We start from the raw sequence: 24,078 nt of genomic DNA, 5'->3' as shown, positions 1-24,078 counted from the left end.
TGTCCATTGCCCTGCAGGATGTGCTGCCCCAGAGCCTGGTCTTGGAGGGACCTGTGTGCCTCCTCCTGCCTCCGCCATGGGCAGTGCTGCTCCTCCAGCCCCCAGTGCAGGTCCTCACCCCAATGCTGCACCTACATCTCCAGACAATGCAGCACTGGAGATGCTCAGAAAACCTGACCTGCTCCTATGCAGCTGCCACCACAGAGGGGATGCTCACAGTTCACAGCAGCAAAGTACCCCAATGGCATCCCCACTGCTGGCACATCTCAGCTGGTCCCAACTCACCTCTATTCTTTTACCTCCCTCCTTGCTCCCTGGTATCAGACCTGGGGAAGCCAAAGAAGCTACAAAAGATGCAAGAGAAGGGAAGCGAAGGGAAGCTTCCCACTAAGCTTGTTACTAAGCTGATATCCAGCAGCTGAAGTTATTTGGGTCTGCTGGAAAGCTCCAGTCCTTCTCCAAGGTGGCTCTCCAGACTCCCAGCACCCGCAGTGCTCTGAATGAGACATCAGCAGTGTTAGCAGGGCATTGGAAGAGGAACATATGTCTTACCAGTGTATGTGCCCCATAATGCTAGTGTGTACTGGTTGAGCTGGTCCAGTATGGAAGATCACCTCTGTGATGCTCCTGGAGAGCCTGTGGGCAGCCATGCCCACAGTGGGCTCCTTGCAGGGGCTGATGGAGGCACAGGAAGGGGATCAAAGAGGAGAAGGGGAGACAGAAGGACGATATGGGTGGCTGGACAGGACAGGGAAGGACAGAGACATCTATGTCCATGGGTGCTGGCAGCCTTGGAGCCCGTTGCTTTAGCTCTTTGCAACCTCAAACCTCAGAGAGACCCCAAAGCCCACCCCAAGAAAGGAAACATGCAAAGAGACTTGGTAAGAAGAAACTTTTAATCAGACTCCATTACAGCTCTTACAGGGTTTCTCTCGACTGCCAATGAGTCCGGCCAGCACGGCACGTATGTTAAATACACTGGCTACGAGGATACATGGGACGAGTTTCTACCAGATCTGTGCTTTTACCTGTACAGAAGTGCTTTGCCAGCCTTGTGCTTACCCACAGGGGAAGTGGCCACAACCCGTGTGCTGCCATGTCTCTGTCCAGGCTGGGCCGTGTCCCCTGGGGCTGGCAGTGCCACCGAGGCCACCCAGCCCTGCCACCTGTGCCCCATTCCTGCTGGTGAGACCCAGGCTCAGGGGAGGACAGGGGCAGGAGTGTGGCAGCGGGAGCAGCTCCCAGGAGGAGCTGGGCTTTAATGTGAGCTGCCAGGGTCTGTGTAGGGGCAGGAGGGTAAGCCTCTCTCCTCATTCAGGACTTCAACCCCTCCTGATTCAGCCAGCATCTCCTGTTGAGGACACCATCCCCTTCCAAGCAGCAGGATCGAGGCTGGGAACCAGGCAGGGAGCAAGAGGAGGGGGCAGGAATATCGGCAGCGGTTCCCCCCTCCTGCTCTGACTGCCTGGATGAAAACTGGAAAGTGTCTGTGCTCACAACTAGCAGCTATTCCCTGTGCCTCTGAGGGGGAAAAAGAAAATAAAAGTGGTTGCCAGGGCTAAAAGTCACCAGATTTGTCCTTATCCACAGCCCTGGGACCCCAAGAAGGTGCGTGGAGGAGAGAGCCTGCCCTGGCAGGTGGGAGAAAGCCCCACCGCAGGCTTCAAAAGTGGCCAAGAACAGCAAGAAGTGACCCCAAACAAAACACATACGCACACACGTACACGCGCACACCCCCCCACACAGCATCTATGGACGAACATGCACACGCTCACACGGCCACGACACGGATCACCTACAACTTACCCCCGCACAGACCCCTGTGCCTAACACCAAGCAAATACCACACAGAAATACAGTACTTCCACAGATAAAAAGAAAGGCTTCCTCCCCCCTCCTCCTCTCTGTGGTCTCCCCATGCTAGGGGACCCCTTGAGGCTAGGGAGGGGCATGGGGGGAGGGATGGCCACCCACCACGCACAAGAAATGAAAAGGTAAAAATATGTCTGATATACAGTGAGAACTGATCTGTACAGCACTGGGAATGAAAATAGGTCATGGGCCACTTTGGAATACATTTTGTCATTTAACATCATTTACAGTGACATTTACAGAATAAATATACAATAGAAATAGAGAATCTCTAGGTTATTATTCCATCTCCTCTCTCTGTATACATTTTATATATATATATATATATAATATAGCTTTTTGTTACCTTCTTATTGACTTTGCCTCTTATTGGCGCTGCAAGAAGAGGGGAGGAAGGCAAATGCCTTCCTGGCTGGTTTGGGAACAGTGATGGGAGAGATGGAGGGCCGGATCCTTCCCCTCAGGGTTTGAGGAGCATTGTGCCATGGGAACAGATGGAACCACATGTGTTGGCTGCGGGAGGTGTCCTGCCCCAGTAACTCCATGGGAGCTGCAGTGGGAATCCCCTGGGCTCAGGGGTGCGAGTCTGACTTGCATCGGAAGGTGACATTTTGCAATGATTTGGTTCATCCTTTGTTCTGCTGGTCATGAGGAGGAAATCAGGGACAGAGGGAGAAATAAGAGACGGGAGGGAACATCTTGCCTGGTGTTGGGGAGAAATGCATAGGTTTTGTGCTTCTCCCATTCAGAGGTGGTGCAGTGGGGATATTTCTGTGTTCCTCTGTAGGGGCAGGAGGAGAGAAAGACCAAAGTCACAGCAGAGAGGATGGTGAAGAGATTGGACAAGAGATGAGGGCATGGTTGATCCTGGGGATGGTGCTTCTCAGAGCTATCAGCAAAGACTGAGCTGCTTTGGTTCAATCCATGCCTCCATTTCCACCTGAAAAAATGGCTCACAAAGGTCCTGTGCTAATCTCCCAGACAGAGCCCCCAAGTCACCAGCTGAGCTCATAACAAAAAGGAGAAGGACTATAAATAAAGGATTACAACCCACAAGAGAAATGTCACTGTGGGGGACATTGTACATCCTAGGGTGCCAGGAGGAGTCAAGGATGTGGCAAATGGGCCAGATACTGTCTGCCTTTGACTCTCAGCCAAAAGGAGAATCAAGGTGGAAGAAAATCTATTGATAGGAAAGTGGAGGAGAGAAGGGCTCATGAACAAGCAACCATGAACTTGGCCTTCAAACTAACTTGAAATACTACCACACATCATCTAAGCCTAGCAGAACTGAAGCTAAGGAGCTCCCTCAGCTTTTGAGACTGTAGCAATGTGCTGAGAGGGAGAGAGGGCATCAAGCAGGCTGCTTCTCCCCTGCACCCACCAGGAAAGGAGGAAAAGGCCACATAATACTGGTGCCCTTGACAGAAATGCTTGGCTTATATATGATTCAGGGAAAAAAACATCAGTCCCAGTGGGAAAAACTCTGAGCTGGGAGGCCCCAAACTTTCCTAGACAGCTTGGGGAGAAAAAACATAGCATCACCTTCATCTGGTCCCCATAACATGGATGGGCATGATAGAGGCTCCTGGGCTCTAACAGGAGCTCACCAGCCTGGATCAAGAGCTAGCAGGGACATTGGGACCCGGCACCAACTTCTGGTCATCGCAGCTCAGAGGACATGTCCTCCATCTGCTGTCCCAAAAAGCTGGTTACCCCCTTCCAAAGGCTGGAGAGCCCCTGCACAGGTGCAGCAGCAAGGCAATGCAGGCACCGGCTCGATGCTCTCAGAGGTGAAGACATGTCCAGAGATAATCACTGCCCAGCTCACCTCAGATGGTGGGTGCAAGGGAGGTAAGTTAGGGGGGTGGTTTCCTGAGTGCTACACCAGGACTGTGGTAGGACTGGATGCCCCACAGCTCTGCTTGTCCCACTGGGACATCTAAAGTGGCAACAGGAGACGATCCCACGCCAGGGATTTTGGCTCAGCAGAGCATCCCACATGTCAGGAGTCATTCCAGGAGACTGCTCCTGACACCTATCACTGTAACCCTGGTTCAGACCTCACACATGCTCACACATCCAAAATCACTCACTTCAGAGGTCCTGCTGCCTCTCAGCACAATAACTGCTCAACCACAGAGCATGCTGTCCACATTGTCTCATGGACATGATATCTCCATGTCTCAGAACAACCTGCAGACACCATCACCATGCTGGTAGTAACAAAACAGACACCAAGGATCCACCAGCTGCAGTCCCACACACCACAATGACTCAGCCAGCCCCACACTGCTCCCTGCCAACCCTGGTCAAAATATTGGGGTTATCTGGGTGTGTCCACAGCTATAAAAACTACAGGAGATACAACAACGATGGCAACAACAACAGCACCCTTTTGTGCTATGAACATCGATGGTTAATTGTGCTCCTTGGAATAAGGCCGTGGCTCCTCCCGGCTGAAGAACAATGGACAGGGAGGGCAGAGCACTGGGCTGCAGGAGGAAGCGTGCTTGGCTTTCCACCTGACACCAGGTCCTTTTTCCAACCATCAACTGTTTAGAAAGAGAGGTTCTTTGCTTTGGATTTGGGCTGCAAGAGAAGGACCCTCAGAGAGGTCCTGCATCACCACTTTTTCCTCCTCCCTTCCCTGAAGGCAAGCCCTGGAGGTCCCGCCATTCAGCCCAGGGTTGTCAGAGGAGTCCTGCCCCTCCCGCAATCCATTCTTCCTGATGTCATCTTGGAAATGGCTGCTTTGGGTTACGATTTTAAGAGGGTTTTCTTCTTTGTCTTGTCTTTATTAGTTTTCCCATTGCCTGGAAAGCTAGGATCCACTCCCCAGTGACCTCCTCTCCCGATGGGGGTGGTTGGCAGGCAACAGTCACAGTTCAGATTCAGGGGTGCTGGCCATTAAGTACCCACTCCCGTATCGTCCGTTGGGGGCACTGCTCATTTCCATGGGGGAATTGCTCCCTGGACCCAGGTAGGAACGGTGTGTGGGCATGGGGGACGGGGTCTCACTGGGCACTTTGCTCAGGATGAAGCGGGTCTCATCGTTGTCTTCCAAGTTGGAGATGTCCTTCATCATCCGGCCCTTCTTGTAGGTGACCGAAAGTGTGTTGGAGCCATCTGACACTAGGTGGAACTGCCGGAGGATGAAGACCAGAGGCAGAGGGAGGGATGCCAGGATAATCAGAGAGATAAGAATAGCCATGGCCCAGGTTGGGTAAAAAAGGAACTTCTCTGCAGCCTGAAAGAGAGAGAGGGGTCTGTGTCAAGGGATTGTTACAGCAAAGGTGATGCATATCAGGTACAATGTATCCTATGTGCTAGGCAGTCCCTGCTGCCTTCTGCCAGACTTTATCTTGAGGGGTATTACATTAAACTAGTAGAAAGAAAGTTAAAAACAGGAAAAAGTGCATGGTCCTGCACACAGAGGGTAGCTGTGGAACCGAGCCAAAACCCAAAGGTCAAACTTCAGCCCGTGGTCAGAACTCAAGACTTGCAGTCTCAGACAGGACATCCAGCAGCAGGAGGACAGACGAGCAGAGGAGGGAAGAGCAGGGTGGTCTGCAGCCCTCATCTCCTCCCTGCTCAGCCCAGGCCCAGGTGGAGGCAGCAGCAGGGGCTGGGGCTGTGCTCACCTCCTCTCTGATCCAGGCGCTGTAGCCCGGGGGGCTGACTCCCAGCTGGATGATACTGGCAGTCATGAGAACGGCCATGCAGATGGGAGAGACGTACTTCCAGGTGTAGTAGTAGAACTGATAGGGCCGGAAACCCAACATTTCTGTCAGTTCCTGCATGAACCTGCCAAGGGAAAGAGATGGAACCACACTGTTCCCACTTTCAAAAGAGAAACTTCCTCCCAGGAGACCCTGTTGTGGGTTATGCTCAAGGTAGAGCCTCAAGAGCCCAGCTGATCCAGGCAAGTGTCTCAGTGTCCTTCAAACTGGTAGCACTGCTTGGGAACCTCTCAAGGAAAAGGCTTCCTGACATAAGTCTGAGCCTCCCTTGCTCCAGCCAGCACTGGGGCAGACAAGGTGCCCTTGGGAGTGACCCAGAGCCTCAGACAAAAGCATACTAACAAGTAAGAGAGCACCATAACCAAAGTTAGATACCCGCTAGAAGGATGTGTTCCTGGGGCTGTGTTACACCTAGGGACAGGCAGAGGACTGATCCTAGACAGCAGTGAACAGACATGAGACATCCCTCCTCTATAAGGTAATTGCTATCGGGGTATTTGTTCAATCAGAGCTTGCCTCCTGGGAAAAAAAGTCCCACAGGAAAGAGCTGGAAGGTAGGTTTGGTGGTGTATTTTGTTTGGTTGGTTGTTTTTTGTTTGTTTGTTTGTTTGTTTTTAGCCAGGAGTTATAGCACAGATATTCTTTTCCCTGTGCAAAAGCCTTACTTCTTGGTGCCATATATCCAGGCCACAGCGATGTTCTCCAGGATCACTACAACCGTGAGTGGCAGCGTGGCTGAGTAATCATCAAACATGGTGACAAAGTAATTCCCAGAGCGCTGCACGAAGATCAGGCCGACCACAAAGGCGAAGATGCAGCAGCCGACTGCAGGGAGCAAACAGGTATGGTCAGCAGAGCACCCAAGGGGGAAGCAAGGCCTTCTCTTGTGGAACCAGGTGGTCCATTCCCTCTGTTAACAGGACCTGGTACACCTCCACCATATCCACGCTCTTCTGGAATGACCCCCAGAGCACTGGGGAACCTCCACCCCTTCCCCAGGAGAATGCAGAAGACCTCACCTGTGAACACTTCCTTCCGCACCTTGAAGGTGTCGATGATGGGCGTAGTGATGCCTGACATGGTCCCAATCATGCTGCCCAGCCCCAAGTTTATCAGCATCAAGAAGAACATGACAGACCAAAATGGTGAGGCCGGAAAGTGGGTCATGGCTTCCGTGAAGGCGATGAAGGCCAGCCCAGTTCCTTGCACTGACTGTTTGGGGGAGAGAGGCCAAAAGGAGAGAAGCAGCATGTCAGAGACAAAGCCTGCATGCCCCTGCAGGCCTTAGGTCTCTCTTGTCCCACTGAACAACTCCTGAAGGAAACAAAAATCCACTCCTGCACCCCAGCCTGGAAGTGATGATGTGGCTGTCAGACTCACTATGGGCAGACCATTTCTGCACCCCAGGAAAGATCCCTGTGCACTGGGAAGACCACAGAGAAAGGGAATTCCCATCCCTATGGAGGGTCTATAAAAACAGCTTCTCCAGATCCAAGTGCCAGGAGCTACCCAAATAAAGTAGCTCCGACCTGGGACTGGCAATGGACATGGTGATCTGCTTCTCCTATTAGGAATGCCACCGGGTACCTTGTCGAGTTCGTCCTCCAGCAGGCAGGCATCCAAGCCCAGTTCTTTGAAGTGCCCCTCTTTCACTGTCATGATCACCCTGTACATCTCATTGTAGTCCTTGGCTGTGAGGTGGGAGAAGTTCACGTGGGGAGGGATGAGGTCATGGCTTAGCACATTGGTATTCAGGTAGCCCAAGATCTTCTCAGCGTTCCTAAGGGAGAGCAGAGCCCAGTCACCCGGAGATGTCCCCTTCCTCCTGGGAAGGAGGACAGCGCCTGACCATGTGAGTCCTTTGCATCAGGCAGGATAAACCTGCCTGGGTCACATTGCCCAGGTCCCAGCCGTGACATGCTGTCCAGCCTCTTAGCAATTTGCACAAGCAGATATTGCATTAGGCCACATGACAGAGGATGCAACCGGGACCCTACCAGGGGACAGGCTGTCTGCAGCCTCTGCTTAGCCACATGTTGTTGTGGCTTCTCTTCTGCTTTGTCACAGTCAGGATTTTTATGGATGCAGCTCACTGTCCAACAATAACACGAGGTGCACAAATTCACCTTCCTCCAGCTGTTTTTGGGGTACAGCACAGTAGCTCTTTAGTCGCAGACAAGGAGACCCAACCATGAGTAGAAACTCAGGGAAACCCAGGTGATGCGATCAGTCATGGGCTCACCAGTAATGTGCAGACTAACAGCCTGCCTCATGGCTGAACTTTAGGCTGGAGGAGCTAAATGCCCAATTCCCTCATGAAGCTAGAAGAATTCATGCTCTCAGCTACAATAGGACATCTCTGGAGATCCAGACCTTGACCTGGGTCAAAGTTGGGTCCACCAAAACACAACATTACCCAATTCTAGATCACTTACTCCATTGCCTCAGACCCACCCCAACCGGCAGGAGCACAGACTTCCCCACCCCAGAGAGACAGAAAGCAAATCCACCTACTCCACCACACATTTCTCGTTCATGATGTTGGCCTTGAAGCCCAGCACGGCAAACACAACCAGGGTGGCCAGGACAGAAGTGAAGAAGTTGATGAAGGAGACAAGCGTGGCATCAAAGTGGCAGTTGTTGTCCTGCTTGTTGTAGCTGGAGAAGGCGATGACCCCCCCAAAGCCCAGGCCCAAGGCAAAGAAAACCTGCGTGGCTGCCTCCCGCCACACCTGGGGGTCCAGCATTTTGTCCAGCTTGGTGGGGACACAGAAGAAGAAAATAGGTGATTTGGTGGTGCCATAACTCATCCTCATGGAGCCAGAGCTAAACTAAAAGACTGCTGTGCCTGCAGCCAGGGCTGGCTCTGGAGCAGCCATGGGCTGGCGTTGTGCTGCCACAATCAGGTTCTGCATTACACAGCATGTGGAGGTCCTTTTTCTCTTTCCTGCACAGGAGGACACTGAGACATGGAGAAGGGCAAGCAAAGATTTGGACCACAGACCACCTGGTATCCCAGTTCCCCCACCAAGGGAGCCACATGCTGCACAGCAATGGGGCCGCATCCTGCCCCTGCCATTGCCCACCTCCATTGCCTGGAGTGTTTGGAACCCAGTGGCTGGGCTGGGGGGTTGGTAGCTGCCCATCCCCTGGACATCATCTCCCTTGCCCTGATGCAGGCTGGAGGCCTCCAAGCACTGTTCATCAAGAGTTCACAATTAATATCTTGTAGCAGCCTCCCTGGCTCAGCTGATTCATCTACATCTCTGCTTAATTAATTAATTAGCTGGTTAATTGCATAAGATTGGTGGATATTTTGCTGCCAGACAGTATCATCTCATAGAGTACTTAAATACATCACCTAAGGGACCCCTCTTGCCCACCCTGTTTCTGGACACCTGAAGGCAACAGGAGCAATGCCAAGGCTCAAAGCAGCACTAGGATGGCAGTCTACGAGTCCTGGCTGTATTCAAGGTGTTCCTAAAAACTCCTGGCTGATTTATTGGGACCTGCGAGGTCATCTGGGATTGATGCTCTATTTTTTGAGGTGTGGATCATAGAGGAAAAGTGGGGTTCTGTGAAATGATGTGTGTGTGAAGGGCTGAGCACTGGGTAAAGAAGCCCTCTGCAGGCAGCTGTTACCCAGCCTCAGATGTGAGGACAGAACACTTGCTTGCACCAGAGCACATGGGCACAGTGAGGGTGTGCTGTGGGGTACAGGGAAGTGACTGCAGCCTCTGCGGCAGCTAAACCTCCCCCCTCCAAACCAAGCTGGTGTGATCAGCCTGGAGGAGAACCTGGGCATGGGATTCTTACCTTGGGTGTGAACATGTGCATGATCCCATCCACCGCCCCGCGCAGCAGAAGTCCCCGCACCAGGAAGCAAACCAGCACCACGTAGGGGAAGAGTGAGCTGAAATACATCACCTGGGGCAAGAGGGATGCAGCATGGGCACAACCTCATTTACTGCCCCCCGGGCTCAGCTCCCTCCCCGTCCATCAACAGTACAGCACAAAAGGGGTGAAAAGAGGGGACATGGCCCAAGGCAGGACATTACAAATGCTGAAGCCTGGGTGGACCTGCAAAGTGCTTGGGCACACTTAGGAGAGAGAAGGAAAATTTGCTGAGGCTGCAAAGGTGTCAGCACTGGCTCAGAAAAACCCTGGAACACAACTGCCAGTGTCTGGCAAGCCCTAGGGAAGGCCAGCTCTGCCTTCCCACCCCACTCTCTTCCCCAGCATCAGCCCAGAGCTGCAGGCAGAGCAGATGTGGTTGGGGCTTCACCCTCAGCAGGGGGGATGTGCTGCCCCGGCCCCACTCCTGTGCCATATTCCCATCCCACAGCTCTCAGTGCTGCAGGCAGCAGTCTCCTTGCCCTGTGCTACCTGCTAATGTGCCAGATGTTTTGCAGAGCACATCTGGAGATGAGGATGTTTGAGGGTCCTGGGGGAGCCATACCCTTCTGCACCTGACCCCACTGCTTTCACAGCCTTCCTTCATACATCAACAACTCCAGCAAGGTCTCAGCGTCCCTCTCCCAAATATTCCTGCTCCTCCCAGCCCTGCTTCTGGTGTGCAGCCCCAGTGCTTCCTCCATGGAGGAAGGCTCTGCTCCTGTACCTAAGTCCTATGGGTGAAGCTGCCTTTGGGATCTGCAGGTGAAGGAGCTGCTGCCTTATTCAGATCTTCCACACCTCTTTCAGTTACAAGGCTCATGCTGCTCAGAGCATCCATTTGGATGGTCTGGACATCTGACAGCCCCCAAACACAGGGACTGGGACAGGTGCTTTGGCTGGCTTGTGGTGGCATTGCTGCAGGTGTGCTGGATGAAACCCCTCCCCTGTGACCCTCTCTGATCTCATTCTGGGCCCCCAGGAGATGTCCCCAGCTCTGGAGCAAGTGTGATCATCCCAAAGAACACAGACACCCCAGAGCAGGGCAGGAGAGTGTGGACCTGGAGGTTTCTGCCTTCATGTCATACAAAAAGCCTGGTCTGGAGGATGGACTGCAGATACCCACCTTCCCCGAGGACTGGATGCCTTTGATCATGGCCAAGCCAACAAGACTCCAGGCCACCAGCAGGCACAGGGTCATCTTCCAGTTGAGTCCCCCACTCTCTGAGATGGAGTTGGAGATGTCCAGGGCCTCCCGGTACCAGAAGTAGGTGGTGGCTGAGCTCCTCTCACATTCAGCCTCCACAACTGCAAATGAACAGAGGTACCAGAGAGTGAGGAGCTGGGGGAGAGTCATCCATTGTCTTTTAGGGGATGAACATAAATTAATGTCAAAGACCTGCAGGAGCTGGCTAGGGAAGGTAGGCATCCTTGGGAACTGAGGGACAGGATAACAGCGCTGATTTTTAGCAGGAAAAAGGGAACAGGACATAAAGCCATTGTCATGTCAAAAACAAGATGTTAAATACAGTTGAAGACATTTGCATTTACTATAAAATTTCCCAGATTGTCCCAAGGAGATGCTCAGATACTACTGAGCACCACTAGTTCCACCAGAGTCTCAGTCAGGCACTGACAAAGCAGCCAGACAAGCCCAGCTCAGTTTCCTGCACAGCCCAGGTCAGATCCTGGTCCCAGGCACCAAGGCAGCCTAGAGACCCAAACTCTGGGTCCTGAACAGGCATCAAACCCCAGCCACGGGGAAAGAATCTGTCTGAAAGCGTGGCCAGGACTTGTCTGACCTGAGGAAATATCTCCATAGGGACAAGGCACCTGGACTGCAGAGGACCCAGTGGCACCTTCTCCCATCCAATCCACGCCCCCAGGAGACTCCCCAGGCTCCAGTGTCCCCAGCCTCCAATAGATGCAGACATCGGGGGTCTCCAGTGTCCTGCAGCCCCCCCTCCCCAGGAACTGTTCCCTCCCACCTGCACCTCCCCCATCCTCACCAGCCACCGAGCCATTCCTGGCGATGGGGCACTCGCTCCAGGGAAGAGGGTACTGGAAGGACTTGAAGAAGTAAAAGATGCTCCAGCCGATGATGACATTGTAATAGAGACCGACAAAAAAACAGACCTGGGGGGAATAAGGAGGACACGGTGTGAAGTCGCAAGGCAGTGACACAGTCTCTACCCCACTTCCCGTGGGGCAGTGACGGAAGGGGAGCAGGGACAGGCTTGTACCCAAACCAGCCCCGGACCCACGGATGGAGCTGGAAAAGCTGCCATCCACCCCTCAAATGCCCACACTGGGCTCCTCCAGCCCACCCTCCACTTTGCAGATTGCTAAGTGTCCCACACACCCTGAGGTGGGGGCTGGAAGGGGCCCATGGGTGCACTTACCAGGCAGCTGGCATAGCCAATGCCCCCAAGGCGGGGACAGATGTAATTCCAGACACCGATGCTGCCCCGGCGGATCCGCTGCCCCACCGCCAGCTCCAGGAAGAACAAGGGGAGCCCAATGATGATGAGTAGGACCAGGTACGGGACCAGGTAGGCACCTGGCAGGGGGGAGAAAGCTCATCATGGACCCGTCTCTGCCTGCTCCCGTGCAGCCAAGCACAGACAGACAGGGAGGGACAGGCAGAGCTCAGACAGGCTCTGTCTGGTCCATTCATTTGCACTAAAAAATACACATGCACAGAAGGGAAGCGTGCAACATCTCTGACAATGTGGGTACATGCAGGATACACCCCTACAGCACACCACACCCGTGCAGACCTCAGGACACACCAGGAAACCAATGGGTCCTGCCTGCACACACACCTGAGCACAACTGAACCCCCTGCACTACAACAGCCCCGCAGCAACACTAGCCACGCCACGTGCCACCCTGCAAAGCGAAGTCCTCTGGTAGGGGTAGAAATAGCTCAAAATAGAAAGGCAGTTAATCTCTGCCTAATTGAGGAGACCAGAGAGAAATTAGCAGTTCATGAAGCATAACCAAATGGCCGTAAAGGATGCGATGACTCACGCTGCAGCGCCTGGCTGGTGAATTACTCTAGCCTGCTGCCGGGGGCTGCGGGATGGGGCTTGGAGCACGTGGCCACAAAGCACATGCTGGAGCCCGGGCACTGTGGGCAAGCTCCTGGCTGGATTTACTCCCTGGTGACAGGCATCAGCCCTGGGCCAGGGCAGGACCTGGTGCTGATGCTCCACCAAGCAGCAGCGCTGCAAAGCAGTTCAACCCACGATACTGCCACGAGGCTGCAGCATGCTCTGCTCACAGGACGAGTGCCCTCACAGCGAGTTAGGGATGGACGTTAGAAACACAGTGGGGAGGTAAATCAAGATGCAGCCACCCAGGGTGATTAGGAGGGTGAAAGCAAAGGCAGAGTGCAGCGTGGAGCTGGACCCTGGGAACAAGCACGAGTTTCCCATCTTTGCAACACCCTCCTGTGCATCTGCACCTCAACCCATCAGCAGACAGAGCAAGAAAGAGATGGACAAGTTTGGAGGCAAATTTCTCCAACATCAGAGATTTTCCTGCTGTGACCCCTGGGAAGATGGGCACCATGCCCATGCATCATCACCAGCCTGCAGTGGCTCCCAGCACACCAAGTCCTGAGAATTTGGCTCCAACCCATCTTGCTGCCAGCACACAGCCACTCTCCCCCACAGACACCTGTAAGGGGAGTGGGAGAGAAAACAGCCACTGCCACCACCTCAGCAGCCCAGAAGTAGTCTGTCCATCACTGCCCAGCTCCTGCATCTGTCTGCCTGGCACCAGGCTCCCTACCCAGTAGGAATGTCACCTGGGGGCCAAGAGGGTAAATGTAGTGGGGAGAAAAGGCAGAAAAGCAGCATCCACACCAGGGGACAGGCAAGATGGTGCCACTTGTCCAAAAAGCTGAGGGGATTAATGTGGGGTTCAGGAGAGTTCAGCATTCTGCTGCTCAAGCCAGTTCCTAGCTCTGTGCCTCAGTTTCCCCATCATAAAATATGGAGGCAGCCTGTAAAGCCTGTCTGGAGACCTGCTGCAGGAAGGCATTATACTGTAGCAAGGATCTCCTAGAAGCTGCTGCTTGCCCTGGTATCTGTCTGGCTTTGTGCCCCTATGTCCCAGAGTAGGATGTGGCCAAGCTGTAAGGTTCAAACCCAGCACACCCATCTCCACCACAGCAGGTCTCACAGCTGTCAGAGGTACAATTCCCCATCCTGACATCACATCTCATGTGGCCTTTTGACTAAAAAGCAGCTGCTTAATGCTCCCCAAACACCGTCAGCAAATTCAGCCCTGGCTCTGCTAGGTGATTCTGATCAGGAATCATCCCAGCCTGGGAGCCCCTCCCATTTGCCAGCACTTGAGGTGGACAAGGCTAAAACCCCAGGATGCCAGAGACCCTCAGAGTAAGATTAGAGAATTTCATTCCTTGCACTAATTACAGGTAATTACTGGCTGTTGTGGCAATGTGGAAACTGAAGCATGGAGGGGTTAAGAGAAGCCTAGTTTATAACCACCTGCCCCAAGCTGGGTCCTGATCCCATTTAATCAAGAAAACCAGGAAATAACAGATGTGAGAGCTCTCTACCCAAGGCAGCAGTGCTCCATCAATCTATCCCAGCCCTGCATTCACCCCAGGCTCAGCCTCCAACCTCCTTGGGCCACACACAAACCCATCCTGCTGCAAGAGATGCATGTGTGCCAGCACGTGCAATGCAGCCAGTGCATGCATTCAAGACTCAAGCCCTGCACACCTGCAGATGAGTGCTGCAACCTGAGACAATGTGCAAAAGCCCTCCTCCCCCCCCCCCCCCCCCCCAAGCTTTGCAATACCACAGCTGCATTATGCAAAGCCACACTGCACCAAAACCCAGACATGCACCTTCTGCATGGAAACAAAGCAGGGCACTGGGAGCTGTGAGTGTCCCCTCGCCACAGGGACCAGGTGCTGGGGACATGCAGAGGGGCAGGGGCTGGCCACAGCCACAGTGCCCCAGCCAGGACAGGTTGGCGAGGGGTGTGGGCAGCCCTGACAGCATGGGTCAACCTGGGAGGCTGACTCATCCCAAAGATGACACCAGAGATGTTTTAATTATTGAGGGCACTGCAGGCTTGCTGGGGCTGGGGGCACATTGAGCGATGCAGTGCCAGGAATATGGTGAGCATGAGGCGAAAGCAAAGCAGAAAGCTGGGCTGATCCTGGCCCTGTTAAATGCTGCTCTGCAGGGGATGCTTCCCATCACTGCAAAGGTCGGTGCTGCGGTGGAGAGGCCTCGGGGTGGGATCTGGATTATGGACAAGCAACCCACCCTCCCATCAGTGACACGAGCAGTACTGGGTCTCAGCACAGCTGGAGGAGACCTGTCTGCTCCTGAGCTGGCTGGAAGTTGAATTTGGGGAGGGACAGGAGCCTACGCAATGCAGATTTTGGACAGGGAAACAGAGGGATGCTCTCTTCTTTTTTTCTCACTAGCTTCCAAATTGCCCCAGCAGGAATCAGGGATGTAGTGAGAAATCCTGGCTCCTGGCCTGGGACTTGTCTTGTCCTCGAGGCAGGAGGGTGAGCATCCTTTCAGAAGACGCTACCCTGGGGGTTCCTGCATCACTGCACCAATACACACTGCAGTGAGCAGCACCCACACCAGGCTCTTCCAGCTCTTCCAGCTGCCCCTTTCCTCCTTCAGAGCCAAAACAAACCACATTGCTCCCTCCTTGCCCAGCAATCCGCACCCTGATGGAGGCAGGACCATACCTAAACCCACACAGGACCTGAGCCCATCCCTGCCTCATCTCTCACCTCCTCCATTCTTCTGGCACAGGTAGGGGAAGCGCCAGACGTTGCCTAGCCCCACGGAGTAGCCAATCTGTGCCAGAATGTACTGCAGCTTGCTGTTCCACGCCGGCCGGTTCTCCGCATCCAGCTCCTCCTCCCCGTCCTTCTGCTTGTCCCAAGCCTCCCCCGTCACATTGAGCACACTGCGTTTGTAGTCCACAGGCTCCTCATGAGCCAGCAGGTCGGCCACCGACTCAGTGACATGCTCATTGCTGTGCTCCCGCTGTGTCACCTTGCTGTTCTTCGGCATTGGGACGGCTCTGTGTGGCCCTGGGGGGCAGGATGGGGCAAGAGGAGAAGACAAATGTCCCACAGGGCACACACCTGTGCAAGCTACAGCTCAGGGCTCACCTCCTCTTCATCAGCAGGACCTGCACAGGGAAGAGGTCAACAGAGAAGGAGGTGATTTTGCCCCAAGGCACAGCAGGGTCTCCATCACCCCCATTTAGCTGGGGTTAGCATCCCTGGCTGGGGGTTGCTAACAGGGAGCACTTCCCTGGTTCTTCATTCACAGAGAAGAGCTTCCTAGACCCTCTGGAGGGACCTTCCCCAGGTGCAGGGTGATGGTGGCAGGTGACAGAGACACCTTTTATCCTCTAACAACCCCACTCCTCATTCCCAAAACTCCTGCATCAGCCCCTGTGGGTGCTGGACTGGGACAGGCACAGGTGTGTTTATTTTTGGACCCACAGAGGGGAGCGTGGGGTGAGTGTGGGGTTGCTGCCAGTGCCGGGACAAGTAGGAGGTGAGGAGGGGTGCAATGGCAAACACAGCCCACGTGTTTGCACCAGGGATGACTCTGACTGCATGAGTAACCCTGACACCAGGCATTTCAGAGAGTGCCCATGGCCCAGCTTAGCCCCACAGCGTTCATCCCCTTTGAAAAGCTATGAGGCATCAGGGAGGTCTATGCTGTTCCCCAACCCAGAAAAACACCAAGTACTGCCCTTCTTAACCATACTGGAAGAACTGGGGCCAGACTGGGTGTTTCTGCCCCAGCTGGGACCATGGAGCTTCACCAGCTGGAGAGAAGATGGAGAAAACCCACAAGAAATCTCAAGTCTTGAGACGATTCTTCCAAAGGGTCATGCTTGCTCTTTTTCTCTCTTGACCATCTCAACTTTCTAGGGACCTCAGGATGGTCACCAGTCCCTGGAAAAGCAATAGTGTTGTGCCCAGGGACCCATCCTGCCCCAAGCTGGCCATGGGGTCATTTCACCCTCACCAGTGGCTTTCTCATGTAACTCAAGGCTGGTGCAGCACCCATATGGCATCCTGAAGGTGACACTGCACAAACAATCCATCCCTGGGGTCAGCACAGGCACCTGATCTCCACTGGGATGGGCAATATGGGACAGACCTCATGCTCTCCATCCCGGCGAGCAGGAAGAAGACGCCCCCCATGTTTTCCCTCAGCTGTCCCCATCTCTTCTTCCCTTTGCAGAAGCACCCAACTTTTTGATTCAGCTCCAAGCAAATCTCACAATCCTGAGCCCTTTCAGAGCAGGGGTTCAGGCCAGGCAGCAAAACCGATCCCCAGCCAGCAGTCCTGGTGCCAGAGGGGAGCGAAGCATCAGCCACAGCAGGAAACCTCACCCTCACCTTGCCGCTTTCTCACCCTGAAGAAAGTTCCCCATCTGCCAGGCCCCGTTCCTATTACAAAAGCTATTTTCAGCTGAAAGCTGCATCCGTTGCCAGGCAACAGCATCGGCTCCACCACCTTGGCTGGATCAGCTCCTCCGGAGAAGCCGATTGAATTATTCTTTCCAGCCTGGTCCAGCAATGTTTAATTTCCTAACAAGAACCATTCACGTAAACTGTTCACAGCTCGGCAGCAGCAATTACCTCACGCAGCTGCCCGTGACAGAGCATCCTCAGCCCCTGGCCATGGGCTGGCAGCTGCTGGTACCAGGAACAGAGGGCAGAGAAGGTCTCATCCAGCAGCCAGGAAATCACCGGGATTTCCATTGATTTTGGATCAGATTCTGTGCAGATGAATGTGGACCTTGAATTTAGGCACCCAGTTGAACTGCCTATGGGTAGTTTGCTGCTCCCTGTCTGCTCAGCTCCTTCCAAGGGTGACTCAGCCCTGAGTAGGACTTAGCCTTGGGGGCTAAAGTCTCTTCTTTCATTAGGGACTGAAAACCTATGATCTGCTGGCCAAGTCCCAAAGCTCAGCACCCCGTGGCTCTCCTGAGACAACTCAACCCCCTAGAGCAAAGCCTGGGAGATGCCCAGCTCCAGGAAGAGAGCGTGAAGCCAGGCCAGCATGATGGGGACAGGGCAAACCCCCAGCACCTCTCTGGGTCTCTGCCTCTCCCCTCCTCGCTTCGGGTCAGTGTTATCCTTAGGAGTCATGGGGCACCAGGACACGGTGCTCCTGGAAAAGGAGGCTCCAAGCACCTCCAAAGCCACAAAGGCTCTCAGTTCCTTGAACGAGCAACATTCCCAAATGATTTGGGGACCAAAATGGGTGCTGAGCTTTTCTCCTGGGTCTAGGGTAAGAACCAGCCGCCTCGCATGGCACCAGGACCCAATCCAGGGGACAACAGGGCCCTTTCTATTAATTTTCTCAGGATTTTACATCAGGCCCAAGACCTGCACCCCTCAGATTGGAAAGTGCAGTTCAAATCCATCTGAAAAAAAGGTATCTCTGCATATTTATTTGATTGAATGAGGAATTTAATAATAAATAAAAATAGTTTCCCAAAATAATAACTATGATGCAAGAAAGATGAGGCAGATCAGCTGACAACCAGGAGCTTTCTGAGCTTAAGAAAGATAGAAACCCCTCGCCACTGGAAGATGGAAATTCAGCTTGTTTACAAAGCCCCTATGACCTCAATTTTCTTAAATGTGCATTTTCCCTTCTTTAGATGGAAGACTGGGGCCTTCCAGAGACCCCAGCTGCAAGAGTCCCCCTGCGCTGCAGGACCAGGTGCCTCTCTCAGACACAACCCGCGCTGATGTCCCCAATGTGGGTGCACAGAGAGGGGCTGGGCAAGGCACCAGTTTGTTCTGGGGTCAGCACTAGTGCCTGAAAAATGACTTGGGAGCAGTTGCCAACATCCCAGGGGGAGCCACAAGGCGAGAACATCACTGGGTTGAATCTAGGATTACCTACCTCCTGCACCTCCCACCCTTTAGCATCTGCAGGACCCTCCTTGAAGATGATTCTCACTTTTACACGCTTCATCCACCATGTCCCTTTGCTCTAGCAACCCAGGAGCATCAGGTTGAGTGCACATGGCCATAGGTGGCTGTGGAATGAGCAGTTTTCACCCCATGCAGGCATGGAAGGAGAGGCTCCTGTTCTGCTACACCCAGGGGTCTGACACCATCAGGAAGCTCCCATTGTTCCCAGATGGAGATGGAAGCCCCCACTGTGGGAATGCCACTGTTTGGGAGCTCAGTGTTGTGCATCCCCCAGTGCTGCCAGCAGCTCCCCACATTCCTGCATGCTTTAGCAGGGAAGGGAGCTCTGAGCCGCGTGTACTGCCTCGGCCCATCCTTGCTTTCTCAGGGAGGTGGCTGGGGGAGCAATAATGTAGGTTGGAATCACGTCAGTGGATCTTTCAGTTAGGCCAGGGAATGCAGATGCAGGCAGGGAGGAAAAGTGGATTTACAGCAGCCTCCACGTAGAGCAGGCACCAGCAGCAGCTGTGCTCTGGGTCTGGAGGGTGGGCACCAGGGAAGGTTTCTCCTCTTCCAGAGACGGATCAGCTCCTGTGTCCAAATTCTGCACTTATGCCCCATTTGGGTCCATGAAGAGGAAAGTGAAGGAGGGAGCAGGGGGAGGGGGGAGAGACAGGAAGAAGAAAAAAACAGACTTGGATTTGGTGAATTCAAAATAACATTTAAACCATGGGAACTCTGCTGGTCCTTCCCTACCCCACCGCCTTTGCTCCTTCTGCTGCTCCCATGCAAGACCCCAGCAGCTCCTAAAGGAGAGGAGATGATGCTCCCAGCCTCTGGAGATCCAGACCCAGGAAGGTCCAGCTTGCTCCAGCAAGATCAGAGCTAGGAAAAGGGAGAGCAAAGGGTCCAGGGCACAGAGGAATTGCAGGAGGTGAAATGCCATTCTCTGGTTCAGGCTGTGAGATCTGAGCCTCTGTTTGCAGCTCCCCATCCTCACAGACATGCACAGGGACAGGGAAACCTTGCACCAAGGGCTGGGCTTTTTTATGCAGATGGAGAGGCTGAAGCAGGGAAGGGATGGATCCAAGGTCACCCAGGGAGCCAGCGAGCCCAGGAAGGAGATGTGGAAGGACAGAGCGGACACCTCTCCCATCTTCCCTCTGTACCCTGCAAAGCCAAGCAGCAAAGGGAAGGAACTCAGGGTGCATGTCCCAGCTTTGAGGTCAAACCACAAGAAAAGTAGCTCCAGGACCCCGCCTGCCCCATGCCACTGCCCAAGGCTGTGAGTGCAGCCCAGCTGGGAGCAGGATCACCTCTGCAAACTGCTTCTCTTGTGAGGCATTGCAGTGCGGGCCTGTGGAGCCCCTTGGCTGCAAGAAACCAGGGGCAGGACCCTCCAGGCAACATCTAAACTCCACTGCAAAGCCCCAGGAAGAGACTTTTGCCCCATAGGGAGACACCTCAGCTCTGACCTCCCCAGCCCTTCTACAGGGGCCCTTCTGCAGTCTCCTTCAAGCAAATCTCCTGCCATGAGGAGAGGCCAGGAAGAACTGCCTCCATCTTAAAGCTATTCAGAGCCGAGGCTTGCTTACAAACCAGGAAATTCAGAGCTCCAGCTCGGATCTTCCTCTCCCTTGCTCATCCTCACTGGCTCCACAGGGAAGGTTTTTGCCATCTGGACTCATTAGGGCTGCTCCCTCTCTCCTCTTCCTTAAACAATCACTGCTAATTAGCACCAGGCTCTTGCCACCCCACAGAGACAACACACGGTGACTCAGTCACACCCATCCACACTGCTCACAGTCCCACATCACAGGGTCCCACAGTGCTCACCCCTCGCACCCACATGTGAGGAGGTGCAAAATTCAGACAGGGACAATGTGAGCACACACAACAGCACAGGGTAGCCGAGCACCACACACATGCGAGGAGATTTGCAGGAAAGCAGGCTTCCAGCCCTGGCAGACGTTTGTAAGCAGCTCAGCAGCACACACCAGGAACTTCCCTGCCGGAGGAGCGGGATACTCTGCGCCGTCCTTCCTGTGCAAACGTTCAGACCCACTTTAGCACCATGACACAGGATCGATTCACATTCGCTGATGAATCAGAGCTGCCTCCGCTTCTGTCTTACACCTACCCAAGTGCCGTTCGACAGCCAGAGTGTCCAGATGTTATAAATAGTCCCCAGCTCCCTTAAAGGCATGCAGAAGGGTGGTTACCATAGCCCAGCCACCACTTGCCACCTGCTCATCCTGGAGGTGGATGCGTTTCCTACAGCCCCCAGCTCTGGTCTCTTACCAGCAATGGCAGGCTGTGGTTCTGGTGCCACTCTTTTCTTCAGTGGATGCCGGAAACCCTCAGAAAGGGCAGTTTTGCAGATGGGTCATGAGACAGACACAACAACACCGGAGGAGGGGGAGCCTCAGCGCCTTGTTTGTCAGGAAGTGTATGAGCCCATTGATTCATCAGATTTGGTCTCCTTTCATGTCTCATTTGGTATCATGAAAACACACATCAGCTGCAGCAGTGTGACACCATATCAAAGCCAACCGTCATATGATTCCTTCAGGGCTCCACTAGGCTCACAAGATGATCTTTTTCCAGTTAGCTCTCAGTGATCCCTCTTAACTCACCCAATCTGGCTGAAGGTCAGTGACTGAACCCAAAAGCAGCCCAGGTTTATTCTGAAAGGCAGCAAATGGGCACCATCCAAATCCCTCTGCAGACTCTGCTCTGTAGTTCATGAAGCATCCATGTTTGTAAACAAACAAATCCAAATGCAACACAGGATGGGGTAAAATCTGAGCCCCTCCACCCAAGGCAATGGTTTAGTCTGGATGTGCGTAGGTCAGCGCCTGATCTGGGGTAAATTTAATCCTCGTGACTCTCACCTGGCTTGGCTCTGCTCTGACTCCAGATTCCCTGCTCTGTGCAAGCCTGAAGTGGCACTCCAGTCACTCTAGATTTAAACCAAACCCATTTGTTCCTATTGATTTCTGTGAAGCCATCTCTCCAATTTATCCTGGAGGACAGACAGACCCAAATTTTATTTCACTTCTGAGCAGCTGAGCTCCAATCAAGCCACCATCCAGCTTCCCTGACCTAGTCCCAACACCTCTAGAGAGAGATTCACAAGAAACTCTGCACCCTCCCGAGAATAGCTCAGCTGCCTGGCATCTCAGGTTTTTTCCTACCAAAACCAGAAATAGTTGCATCAGCTCCTGATGGATTCAAACCTCAGTTGCCTCTGACACAAGGCAGGATCCAAGAAGCAGAACAATTTCATTTTCTGTGTCCTTTACAAAGAGCTGGGACCAGATTTCTTGGCTGGTTTAAGCCCCACATTCCCAGAATTATGCAAATCTGCACCTGGTCGAGATGCCAGCCCAAAGCACACACCTTTGGGCATCAGCAATGTAATAAATGCAGAGAAGCAAATAAGGACTCCCCACACCCAATATAGAGAATTGCATGAAACCAGGACCCCAACCCTCATTTTTCTGCCCCAAAAGAATCCATCCAGATTCAGAAAGTACTAAAAAAAAAAAAAAAAAAAAAAAAAAAAAAAAAAAAAAAAGGGTAAATAAAGCCCCAACACTTTGGTGGCTGGGAATTAAATATTCATTGCAGCCAAATGCTTTCTCTTCTCCCAATGTTATTGTCAAGGTCAGCCTGGAAGCGGCATTTCTACCCACCCTCAGGCAGTGGCTTGGGGGGGAATAAGCCCCCCAACAACCCACAGCAGGTGGCTGGTGCCACCCCCCGGCACCGGGGTTACCCCCCCCGCTTCCCCAGCTTGCCTCTAACGGTTCCCCCCCAACCCTCGATGCCAGCAGCCGCAGGGCCATGCTTGATGCCTCCAGGCTCAGGCATCCCCCCAGCTTCTCCCTGGGCACCTTCCCCCTAAAAAAACCCCGACAGCTGGAGAGGGTTGGAGGTGGGGAATTAAAGCAGCCAGCCGACGAGCAGCGGGGCCCAGGGGGGAGCATCCTTACCTCTGCGCTGCGGCTGAAACCGACCCGGCGCGGCGGGAAGCGGAGCGAATTCCCGGCACAGATTGACCGGGGGGGCCCGGAGAAAATCACCGGGGTCCCCCCCCCGCCCGGGCGGCGGCAGGACCGGACACCTGCGAGGCCACCTTGGGAGCCGCCGCCGCCGCTGCCTCCGCACCCCACGGCCGAGGGAAGCTGCGCGGCACCGGGCTGCTGCCAGCCTCCCCCCGCCACCGCCCCGCGGATGCGCGCTCGGCTCGGCTCGGCCCCGCTTCCCCTTCGCTCGAGGGGAGGCAACTCCGCTCGGCTCGGGAAAAAAAAAATAATTAAAAAAAAAAAGCACACTAAAATAAATAAATAATGAGGGACACGCAGCCCCTGACGCAGGCTTGAGTCACCATGGCTGCACGTCAAAGCCGGGGTGGCGGGCCGGCCCCCCCACCTCTCCGAGGGGGCTCTTGCGTAAAAAAGAAAAAGAGAGCACCGGGTCCCGGCGGGAGAGGCGGGTTCACTTCTGCCCACCTTGGTGCTGCAAGGAAAGGCACGACCTCCGTTGTAATGCCGAGAGGAGCAGTCCCGCCGGTGCTGTCCCGGTCGCCGCCGTGTCTCTGCCCTGAGGATGGGGGCACAGTGCTGTGACTCTGACCCGGGCACCACTTTGGGGTGGGAGGTGGGTTTTGGTCAGCCCTCTCCTCCTAGGAGAACTTGGTGCGTGGGAGTCGTTGCTTTGCCTCAGACCACGCAGGGAGGAATGGCAGGAGGAGTGGTCAGGACCCGAATTCTGCTCCCCATAACTCAGGTGCTCATCTGGAGCCCGTCTGTGGAAGGCAGCAATGCTCAGGGCTCACTCAAAGCCCAGTGGCACTCAGGGGCCACAGAGCCAGAGCTGGGCTCAGAGGACACCACATCTTCTCCAGCTAAACTGACTGCCTCTCACCCCAGAGCCCATCCCAGGAGCAGCACAGGCTGGAGCAGGGCTGAGCTGGGGGCTAAGCCACATTTGGGGATGAGGCAGCAGCACTTATTAGTCCACCTTTAATGCTGAGAATGAAATTCTGCAAACAGAAGGGTCCCACCCAGTGATCCAATTCTCCCAGTCCATCTCCCAACTATCCATGGTGGCATATAGTGACTCCAGGTATTTTATTAGGATGAAGACATAGATACATGCGCCCAACCAGCTCTTTGGGACAACCAAACTTCAAACCCAGCTTCTTTCACAGGCTTAATTTAACACAGTACTTTAGGCTGCTTCGATGCTGTAGCATGTCAAACAGAAAGCCCAGACACACCTCTGGCCATCAGCCCTCATCCTTTATTCAGTGCTGCGGAGACACCTGCCATCAGAAAGCATCTAATTGGGTTCATCAGGAAGACCAGAGGGCTGTTAGGTTGGTTTACTGGTGGGGAAAAGAAGTATTCAGTAGAGTTTATTGCTTGTTCAGCACATGATGGAAATGATTAAGGTCTATGGGAAATCCTGAAGACCCAAATTCAGCCCATCCAAACCCCAGTGGTGTAGCCTAAACACTTTTCTCCAACTAGCGTGTTTCTGGTGCAGGGGTACTGGTACCAGTATCCATCTCCTGGAGTCTGTGAGAAA

At 53.8% G+C, this 24,078-nt stretch overlaps 1 protein-coding gene across 3 annotated transcripts; it reads right to left on the bottom strand.

Annotated features, from left to right (window-relative positions):
• Positions 1 to 877: 877 nt before the first annotated feature.
• SLC6A17 (solute carrier family 6 member 17) lies at positions 878 to 23,014 on the bottom strand. 3 transcript variants are annotated; one of them, XM_032203100.1, is made up of 12 exons: positions 22,998 to 23,014; positions 15,310 to 15,716; positions 11,912 to 12,069; positions 11,519 to 11,645; positions 10,636 to 10,817; positions 9,432 to 9,542; positions 8,130 to 8,371; positions 7,203 to 7,395; positions 6,635 to 6,827; positions 6,281 to 6,440; positions 5,517 to 5,679; positions 878 to 5,122 (listed from the first exon to the last, which is right to left on the bottom strand). In XM_032203100.1, exons 2-12 carry the CDS (start codon positions 15,593 to 15,595, stop codon positions 4,754 to 4,756), a joined length of 2,184 nt encoding a protein of 727 aa, XP_032058991.1. In that variant the 5' UTR covers positions 15,596 to 15,716; positions 22,998 to 23,014; the 3' UTR covers positions 878 to 4,753. The 3 variants fall into 3 exon arrangements, with proteins under 3 accessions (XP_032058991.1, XP_032058989.1, XP_032058990.1); XM_032203098.1 differs by lacking the exon at positions 22,998 to 23,014 and adding an exon at positions 22,479 to 22,773; XM_032203099.1 differs by lacking the exon at positions 22,998 to 23,014 and adding an exon at positions 18,972 to 19,085.
• Between the last annotated feature and the right edge of the window lie 1,064 nt (positions 23,015 to 24,078).

Source organism: Aythya fuligula, chromosome 25 (assembly GCF_009819795.1).
Source record: "Aythya fuligula isolate bAytFul2 chromosome 25, bAytFul2.pri, whole genome shotgun sequence".
NCBI classification, from domain to species: domain Eukaryota; kingdom Metazoa; phylum Chordata; class Aves; order Anseriformes; family Anatidae; genus Aythya; species Aythya fuligula.
Note: the sequence above shows the minus strand (reverse complement) of the source record. Positions and strands in the feature narration are given on the sequence as shown.

Excerpts from the sequence above, each read along its gene's own strand:
- SLC6A17 (XM_032203100.1), bottom strand. The coding sequence starts at position 15,595 with ATGCCGAAGAACAGCAAGGTGACACAGCGGGAGCACAGCAATGAGCAT. Across the intron at positions 7,396-8,129 it reads AACGAGAAATGTGTGGTGGA|GAACGCTGAGAAGATCTTGG; the intron begins GTAGGTGGATTT and ends GCTCTCCCTTAG. Across the intron at positions 6,828-7,202 it reads TGGAGGACGAACTCGACAAG|TCAGTGCAAGGAACTGGGCT; the intron begins GTACCCGGTGGC and ends TCCCCCAAACAG.